Source organism: Montipora foliosa, chromosome 6 (genome assembly GCF_036669935.1).
Source record: "Montipora foliosa isolate CH-2021 chromosome 6, ASM3666993v2, whole genome shotgun sequence".
Classification (NCBI taxonomy): domain Eukaryota; kingdom Metazoa; phylum Cnidaria; class Anthozoa; order Scleractinia; family Acroporidae; genus Montipora; species Montipora foliosa.
The window spans coordinates 26,778,432-26,788,431 of NC_090874.1; the positions used below are offsets into that span (position 1 = coordinate 26,778,432).

The window sequence follows — 10,000 nt, forward strand, 5'->3', positions numbered from 1 at the left end:
GGAATCGGCTTAGAGTTATTGTCAGCATGCTTGGTAGAAGAGGTGTGCTAGGCCTCCAGAGTTTTTCTAATATGAAAAGAGCCTTTGTCGATAACTCGAGAATGATTGAAATCAATGCGATGACCGAAAGACCACGCATGTTTCGCAATGTTTGACCCATTAGCACATGTTTTTACATTCCTAACGTGTTCTTTCTCGCGGGCTTCAAAACAACGGCCAGTTTCACCTATATAACACCAATCACAATCAGCGCAGGGTATTTTATAAACCACGTTGGGTTGGTATTCAATAGGTGGTCAAAATTTAGGTGAAAGGAATTCTTGTTGCAAAGTCTTGAGGGGCTTATTTACAAGTCGAATATCGTGCCTTCGAAGAAGTCTTGTTAGGGGTTGCGTAACACCATTGATGAAAGGAAGGACAGCAAAACCGTTAGGGTTCTCTTGAGTTATATAGGTGTTATATAGGTGAAACTGGCCGTTGCTTTGAAGCCCGCAAGAAAGAACACGTTAGGAATGTAAAAACATGTGCTAATGGGTCAAACATTGCGAAACATGCGTGGTCTTTCGGTCATCGCATTGATTTCAATCATTCTCGAGTTATCGACAAAGGCTCTTTTCGTATTAGAAAAACTCCAGAGGCCTGGCACACCTCTGTTACCAAGCATGCTGACAATAACTCTAAGCCGATTCCTAATCAGTACAGCATTCTTTTTTTCATACTTTTACTCTGTTCTTTTTATTACTTTTACTTTCGGCAGGAGGCAGTGTGGCCCAGTGGTTAGGGCGCTTGCCTTGAGATCCGGAGAACCCGGGTTCACAGACCACTCGTTGAATTTGATCCTGGTAGTCCCTGATTCAACTTCCCAGCTGCACTTGTAAATAGCCAACTGGTTTGCCTGCGGCCAGTTGGGATTCTAAACAGTTGTATCTGTTGTTTCGCTGATTTATTGGCCCTGAAAAGCCCCTATGGGGAGCGGTCAATTCCAGTATGTAATGTGTATGTATGTATCTCGCCTTTTCTGTATATATTTCACTAATTTACATTCAATGTTTTATCCGTGGAAGGCTGTAGATCGACAGCCGAAAGCTTATATTCCTTTTCAAAATTTTTAGCCAGAGAGCGTTTTTTATTGTATTTTAGTAAATAAAATTGTCCAACTTCGTGTCCGTTGTCGATCCAAATTTCAAAGTTCCATAGTTGCCGAGCCAAAAACCGATCCCGTTGCGCCGAGAAAGGGAAATCCATCCCCTAGGTCGAACGATTGAGAGAAATAGGCCGTGAAAACAACACGAATCAACGAAATTAAAACGAATAATTTGGCCTAGAGCGCTCTCGAAAGAACTAAAGGCGGCCGAAACCGCTTTCGAAGCAAGCGGCAAGCTCTTTATTTGCCCAAAAAAATCCCTAAAGAGTTTTAGTACTTAAAAAACTATCGCTTGTTTGAAATAATTTATTGTTACAAAAGATCATTTTGTTTGTGTTGCAAACGAATGTCCCAGTCTTGGTTTCAGAGATGATCTGACCACTCTTCATCCTTCCTTGTTTTCATCTGGGTCATTTCCGGCTTAAGAATATCAAAATAATCGGTTTGCCTTTGGCACTTCTTCAATGTATTGAATGATAGGAGTAGTCTCTCTATAGACACCTGAAAAACCGGGATTCGAACTCATGAGCTGCTTCCAACTGTGTGTTGGTAGAGCATTGCACCATCATTGCAGTACCCTGGGTGCCAGAGACTTTTCTAGCGCGGTTTCCGGTTTTCAGTCAAGTCTTTGAAGCTGTGTCGGCCTTTGGCCGACACCGAAAATTCCCGCCGCACGCGAGAAAAACCTCTGGTGCCCAGGGTATCATTGCAGAGGTCATGGGTTCGAATCCCGTTGAAGCAGCCTGACTTTTTCAGCTGTCTATAGCGAGACAATTGCTTAAATTGTTGCGAGGATCACTCCTACATTTCGGAATTAGCACAATTGGCCAGGTGATTAAAATAGAGATTGTTAGGCTTTTATTGGTCGCTGTTCAGGATTGCAAGACACGTTATGGCGCTCCATATCAATATTCGCATTTTCCAGCTTCTGTAAATGGCACACTCGTAAGGTGTTTTCTTTCTTCCTTACCATACTTTGACGTCATCTGTTATCTAGTTGTTGAAAACACGCAAGGCAGCATTTAAAGAGAAGTGAGTCAGGGATACTCGCCGGAAAAAATTCGGAGTCCTCGTTTGCAGGAGTCGAACCAATGATCTTCCGATGACTTGTTTGGAGATATAGAGGATATTACATGGCCGCGCGGAGATACGAAATTTCTCTTCGAGTGTTGAAGAATATTTCACGAGTGTGCGCAGCGAACTAGTTTAATAGTCTCGCTCCCACGGCGAGTCTCCTATAGCTCAATAGTGGGGCATTTGTACTTGTAATCGGAAGAAGTAGCAGTGCCAAAACGGGTAAATCTGTTTGGCGGCTGTATTCGCAGGCTAGACCGCGGAAAATGAGAAAGCTACAGAACAACTTGTAACGAATGGTAAACTTTGGGAAACTTTCAAACAACAAAGCGAGTGCATATGAGTGCCCCTGCTGAGTGTTCCTCACTTACAAGTGGAAAATTTTAGCACGTTAACAAAAAATTAATGCTCTTGATGTTTACGGAACAAAAACAACGGTATGTATGTTTCTAGTTATAGACGTTTACTTAAAACCCTTTCACTCCTGTAAGGGTCACTGAGACTTATAGATTTTACTCTGTCTAACGCCAGACGATTTTACTAGTCAATGGGGAACTCCACAGGAGTGAAAGAGTCAAAAGCGAATGATACCAACAAATGTAGATTAGTAGTAAAAAGCCCATCAAACGTGAGGCGATACTAGATTCGCGTGGAACGCTAACAGGCAGAACGTGAAACGGCACGTTGCAGCCGTTATTATACCATGAAAACTCCCTCCTATTGCTTATCCCTTTATCCTGCAGAACTTGTGCGATAGCCCAGGTTTTGGTTAACAGGCAAGAAATGCACCAAGCTCAAATCAAGTGTTCCCATCATTTAAATCTCTGGGAGATACACACAGAAGGAAATATTTCTAAGATCTGTCGCGATGGATGGGCTCCCTCTTAGGCCCCGTCCACACGTATCCGGCGAATTCGTTGGCGAATCCGGAACTTTTTTAATACGCTCTTCAGAGTGGATATTTTTGAATCCGATAAGAACCGGAACTGTGTGGACACCAAATCCGGAAATTTTTTCCTCCGGATGACGTAACATTATCGAGCCCAGTTCCTTACCGTAAAATCAATTCTCAAGATGGCGGCCGAGGGCTTCATGGCGCATACTCTGTTATCTCTGCTTCCTTGAGTAGTCCTGAGTACTAGAGTGAATCCGGATACATTTCGGATACGTGTGGACGGGAAAATCGGGAAAATTCGATTTGAATATGGATGAAAATATTTTTGAATCCGGATAGAAAAAGTTGCGGATTCAAAAATATCCGGATAGGTGTGGACGGGGCCTTCAAAACAAAGTAGTGTAACATCTTCTGACTTGTTGGCAAAAAGGTGCATCAAGGGTTACAAAACAAACAGAAAGTAAGAATTAAACATTCGTAATTTTTTGAGTGGCATTATTTTTTGCTCAGTTCAGTTTCCTGTTCATTACTAACATATTTAAGATATCGACTAAAGTCTTGTTTTGATCGTAAAATGGCTTCGCATTTCCTTTTCAGCTGCTTGGGTGTATGCTGATAATAATTTCTCTTGTCCCTTGCCATATCCTGCAGTGTATACAACGAAAACAATAGTTAAAGCAAACAGTACTCTCTCTCCATTGCACACCACGTACGGTGTATACAAAATATAATACGGAACAGGCAATCCACAGTACAAGTAAAAGGTGTCCCAATAATAAAAAAAGGTTGCACCAAGGGGACGCGTGGATCTTCAAAGAAATGTTACAGCTGTATATCATTTTCTGAATGGCACGTGTTACTGTTCACGAGCGTACCGAAAGTATTCATTTTACAACCCAAACAAAACGTCTACATGAACCTCAACATTAAATTCTGCTCCGTAATTACGATTCACGAAACCTTATTTCTTAAAAATACTCCAATTATGTACTGGGCGATTCCATATAAACTTGACAGAAAAACGGAAAAAGAGAAAAGCGCGTGGTCGAAAATTTGAGTAGCTTACAGCGTATAACAAAAGATGCAAAAGTCATGGATATTAATTGGCTTGTTAGCGCACACGCCACATGCATGAGCAAACAATGTGAAAATTTATTCATGATACAAGTGAGATAGTTCATACATGTACTGTATAAAAGATTGAGTTGTTCTGCCCATATGAGGTTTTCTGTCAGCAGGAAAAGGAAGAGGCCATGTTTGATTCCTTTATAACATTTTATACAGAACAGTTTTTCAGGTCTCATCAAAACTTCGTTATCATTTTCGCTTTTCCTCCACGTACACGTATCTTTCAGGTCTAGTTCTTGAAAGCCTGGCAACTTTATCCAGTGGCTGAAAAACTATCTTGAGTATTAAGTGTTACTTTAAGTTAAATGTTGGCTGTTAGGTTTCCTTACAGGCTTTTACTTAGGACGCTTTCCATTTGACAGAACTGACCGGCCACACCAGGCATTTGGAAGGACTACAGTGTAACTCTACAAAGCCTGCAAAGTAACTCGTTTTGAGGACAATATATACTCCTTCAGAAGAATGTGAAGGATTATCTTGCAAGTGTTCCTTCAAATTGTTGCATTTTCTTTGCTAACTGACAGGTCTGGCCGGCCAGTCCTCGACTAAAGGAAAGCGTCCTTAGATGTGATAAGAGTATGCATATTCATGACTGTCCCTTTGCGGCTTGTTAGAGCCAATGGAAAAGTTGGTACAAATAGAATGCATTCATATAATGCCATGGTGGCGATTATTGTAGTGCGTAAACAAGGAAGTGGCAGCTGTGTTAGATTCCCAAACAGATCTTTCGTAACTTGAACACTTTGTATGCGGACATTGTCCCCTTTTTTTTTGGTTAGAAAACTTAACTACTCAGGCACGGTGCCTTTTTGTATTTTAAAATTCAGTTTCTATCATCCTATTAACATTTTTTACATGGCCCCGTATGCTGTATTGGCTTTTAAACCCACCGTGTTTAAATAAAAGAATCTGATGTTGTTGTTAAAAATATTGGTGTCCTGTAGGGGTTTAATTAAAAAGTTTCCTACCTGGGAGGGATAAAGTTATCTGGCCATTGAACAACTGAGGCCAGGCCTACATTTTAAACTATGATATCATTGCACTGTGTTAATTTCCTTATTCACCTTATAGTTATTCCCATGGTCTTGAATTAGTCCCAACACAAATTGTGCTTCCCCAGGAGGTATATGTCTCTCCTTTTTCACTTCATTAGCTGCCATCTCCTCAAATTCTATTATAAAATATAATGTTATAAACAATGTCATGCTTTCTATTCTAGAAATTTCAATAGACCAACAAAATAAATTACTAATTCATTGGACCGATCCAAAATAGAGAATGATTTTTAGTGTTGACATTATTCAATAATTGACAGTCATGTTAAATGAAGTAGTACCTTTGTAATGTCATGTTTAATCATGAAATTCCAGGTCTCTCCATTCTTTTTGTCATTGTTACAAAAAATTTACTTACAATTTTTTACGGTAAAATAATCAAACTTAATATTGTGGCTGGACAAACAATTTTTAATAAATTCAGTTTCCTTTTGTGCACAAAACATCTTGCTCATTGATTGAGTACAGTCCAGATTGATTTGTGACATCACTTTGACAAGGGATCAACTTGTTCAGTGGGTTGAGTTTAAAATTCAGCTGCAGGCTGTTACTTTCCAACTTTAGTAACCTGTGTTTTAAAATGACTACAGGTACATGTACATTGTAATGTTAATCAAAACAGTTACCTGAATTACTGAAGAAAGCTATTATTTTTCACAATACATGTAGCTGTACCCTGCCTATAGGATTTGGAGTCATGGGATACTCTGTACCAAGACTTGCATATTTATGGAGTTAACTGGAAACATTGTACACTCACTTAAAAGGTAATACCATCAAGCTTTTTGAAGAAAAAAAAAACAGCAACAACAATTGGACAAGAACTATAATGTTGTGCCCAACTTAGGCTAACCTCATTTTTTTAAGAAAATGAAAGAACATTACTATGTTTTAAATAATAATGGTCTTAACTACATGTGCGTGCACTAGCAACTGTTTCTTGTCTATCCTTACCTTTTATCACAGCTGTTGGCTCTTTATCTATTTCCATATGCTCAACTTCTTGAAGCTTTTCATCCTGAGATACATGTACATGATAACAATTCACCAATATTAATTTTGAAGAATATTCCTTACAATAGACACGTAATCTTACTGTTACATGTACTCCTTCTACAGTGTAAAAGTGCACAATGTCTTTGTGGAGTCAATATGTTGAAGCATAACTGATTGTACAAAAAATGAAATTTCATTATTATTGCTGCATGATCAACAATCCATGCAGTGAAGATGATTAAGTTAAATTAAACAGTAACTTAAATTATTTGAGGACATCATGAATAGCTTATAAAAGCACTATTATTGCACTCCATTTGGTTGTCAATTTGAAAAAAATAGCAAAATGTTTCCGGAGTTGAGAGAGAATTTGCTACATGTAGGTGCCAACTTGTCTTATTCAAACCTGTAAAGCAATTATTTATTATGATCATCTACACAATGTAAACACAGCTATACAAAGCTGTTAATAGAAACTGACCTTTTTGTTTCTCTTTGGAAGTGGAAGTGCTGCATTGGCATCATATGCCAAACCAAGACTACGGAGATTCTGCTTCACAGTTTTCTTTCTGTCCCAGTTTTTTTGCAAAGTTTGACTTTCAAAGAAATAGGAAAAAAACAGTAACTATGGGTACATATTTGCAAACAAAGATATTGGAATGTTAAATAAGGGAATTCAAGGTCCTCATCATTGTAACAGGTGTTTACTTACTGTACATGTCTGGCACTTGGACAGGATTGTTAAAATACTCCATGATCACAAGGCAGTTCAAAATAATCATGTTTTTGTTTGAAATTTTGGATTTTTTAACCTTCTCATGCATCTGTTAATCATGGTTTCACTGATCTACATGTAATGTTGCCGAGATTGATACAGAGTGCCAGTCACTGAGTTTTAAAAAATTCTGTGGGGTTGCTGTATGCGAAGACAAATAGGCTCACTCTACATGTACAGTATCTTTAGTTACCAGTACTTCTTTTACCAATCTCGCAACTGCTGGTTTGCAGGAACACTACATGTACATGTACTTATAGTCACTCAGTCTTAGTTACAGACTGTATTCATGCACTTTTAGAAAGCAGGCCCAAGGAAGCAGTTGGAATGCAGACAGATACCGGTACATGTAAATTCTGAAAGGCTGTGTCTATATGCCCAGATTAGCCAGAAAGCATTTTAAAAAATTTCTGTGTCCAGCAGTCCTACAATTTTTTCAATTTCTTGTCAATCTTCATGAAATATTAGATTTATTCATTGATAATTTTATCTTTTTTTTAGACCGCTAGGAAGTTGTTGATTACAGCAGTCAATCTGTTGAATCCATTAATTTCTTTGACTGCTTGGAACTCTACACAAATCTCTCAATCATCACTCACTCCAATAACTACTTACCACTCAAACAACAGCTCAAGCTACAGCTGTATTGGCTAACTGCTTTAGACATAAATACCCCGGTATTGTTTACCAGCACTATTTAGAATGGGTACTTTTAAAACATGCAAGTCATATGTAGCGATTTGAAAACATTGACTGGCTGCCAGTCATTTAGACACTTCCATTCTGAAATAGACGTAGCTCCTATTGTATCAAACCATTTAATGGTGGGTGTCCACAAAAATTGAACAAGCTCAGAAATCGATATACAGTAAAAAGAGAAAATTCTGTGAGTAAAGTGCATTGACTTAACCTTTTTTCACTGTGTTTACAAAAAAAAAAAAAAAAAAAAAAACTGCACTGATCTCAGCCAACCAGAATCAAGTAATTTTGTCATGTACAGTACATATTATAATACACCGGTATCATTAGAAAGCTTATCACTGAGAGACTTACCGCAAGTTTATAAAAACAAGTACCGGTAAACAAGACAGGCATCTTGCAGTTGAAATTATCCTTGGGTGCAAAATGTGTTTCAAATTTCTCAAGAATAACATAACTGGAAGTCTAGACAAAGAGTTCTTGAACTCATATAATTATTGAAAACAGACCACTGTGAATTTATGCAAATTTCCTCATGTTTACTTTTCATGGGAAGAAATTGACACCTGCCTCAGATGATTGGGAAGTTGTGTAAAATTCAATGTCGTTTTTGCATGTGATAAACAGAATTTTTCAGGCGGAACTGTAGTCAATTTGAGCTTGACGACGCGAGATTTACAACCGTTCACAATCTACCCAAGAAACCAATAATTATGATTAAAACAATAATGTTAAGAATTATCACCCAGGCATTGAGACTGTGCCAGAAAGGAACACTGACTTGCATACTGTGACTTATTGGCCATTGCTTCATACAATGTACCTTACAACGGCAACTCTCAACTGTTGAACCCAAGCAAACCCAGCACACCCATTTTGTCAGAGGTCAACCATCATTCCCAGTAAAGCCAATGCTGTTTGAAATCAAAATTGATAATCACAAAAAATCTGGAAATCGATTTTGGAGCGATTGCAGAATACCCAGCCCACCAAATGTCCTACTTAAAAAAGTTGCCACCATGGTCCGCAGTCCAGTAGTCGTAGAATGAAAAGTGTTAAAGGGAAAGAAGTGAAATGAACTGTCACAGCGGTCCACAGTCCCATAGTCGTTGAATGAAAACTGTTAAAGGCCAAGCAGTAAAATGAACAGCCACCGTGGTCCGCAGTCCTAAAGTTGATGAGTGAAAAGTGTTTAAGGGCAAGCAGTAAAATGAATTGCCACTGCGGTCCGCAGTCCCATAGTTGATAGTGGTGTAACGATTAATCGAATTAACGTTTGCAATTCGTGCAGTCCTTCGTACTCCATTTTGCATTGCTTGGTAAAACTGTTGCCCTTTTACCACCCCTTGAGAATTTCCAAATAAGGCAAACCATGTGCGACACGCTCATTGTCACATTCTCAAACATGGAGACGAATGACGAAGCGATTGTGAATCCACCTGCATCTTTTATGTCCTCTGTGTGGAAATATTATGGTATTCCGGCTAAAGACGGTACAACACACAAGTCTAAAACTATCTGCAAAATTGGGGCTGGACAATCTGCGAGCCATGCTAATTTCGCATTTAAGTCTAAGCACCCATTTCAAACGGTGCTGATAAACACTTGTTAAGTCTAAGTACCCATTTTAAAAGGTTAGCTTTCAATAACTGTGTGACTCGCATGTTGACTCACATGGCTCTCCATGTTGTCTCGCATGATTCGCAGTCATGGCTCACATGGCTCGTAGCCATGGCTCGCATGACTTGCTGGCTGGCACATTGTCCTAACTCTGCAAAATTTGCTCAGCAACTTTCAAGTATTGTACACACTTAAAACGTCAACACAGCATTGATGAAAAGTCTGAAGTGTCGGACTCAAAGACGGGAAAACTTCACCAGGTGCAAAAAACATTACTGGAACAGGACAGTTAAAAATTCAAGATGTTATGAAGAATAAGTTGCTGCGGTCTGGCAACAGGGCAATGGCGATCACGAAGTCTTTCGGAGTTTTCATTGTAAAGGACATGAGGCCCTACTCAGTTGTGTTTCATGTTGTAAGAACATTACTATTTTGCATAGTCGAATCAAAATAATCGAAATCGAAAGCCTACACTGTATAATTGAAGTTGAATTGAATCACAAGGAATATGAATAGGTGGCAGTGGCGGTTTTTTAAAGTAAGATATTTAGTGGACGTGGAAGCAGCCAAGTTAAACATGACTGGGGGACTGCGGTGGCAGTTTTTTAAGTAAG

General features: G+C 38.9%; 1 protein-coding gene across 1 annotated transcript in view; it reads right to left on the minus strand.

The window, feature by feature from the left end:
- Positions 1–3,515: 3,515 nt before the first annotated feature.
- Positions 3,516–10,000, minus strand: part of LOC138007055 (nucleolar protein 16-like) — a 7,147-nt gene continuing 662 nt past the window's right edge. The window contains exons 2-5 of the mRNA XM_068853742.1: positions 6,774–6,888; positions 6,251–6,314; positions 5,306–5,412; positions 3,516–3,758 (exon numbers count right to left, since the gene is read on the minus strand). Of these exons, the coding sequence (XP_068709843.1) occupies positions 3,609–3,758; positions 5,306–5,412; positions 6,251–6,314; positions 6,774–6,888 (436 nt within the window). The 3' untranslated portion in view covers positions 3,516–3,608. The remainder of the gene's footprint in view (positions 3,759–5,305; positions 5,413–6,250; positions 6,315–6,773; positions 6,889–10,000) is intronic.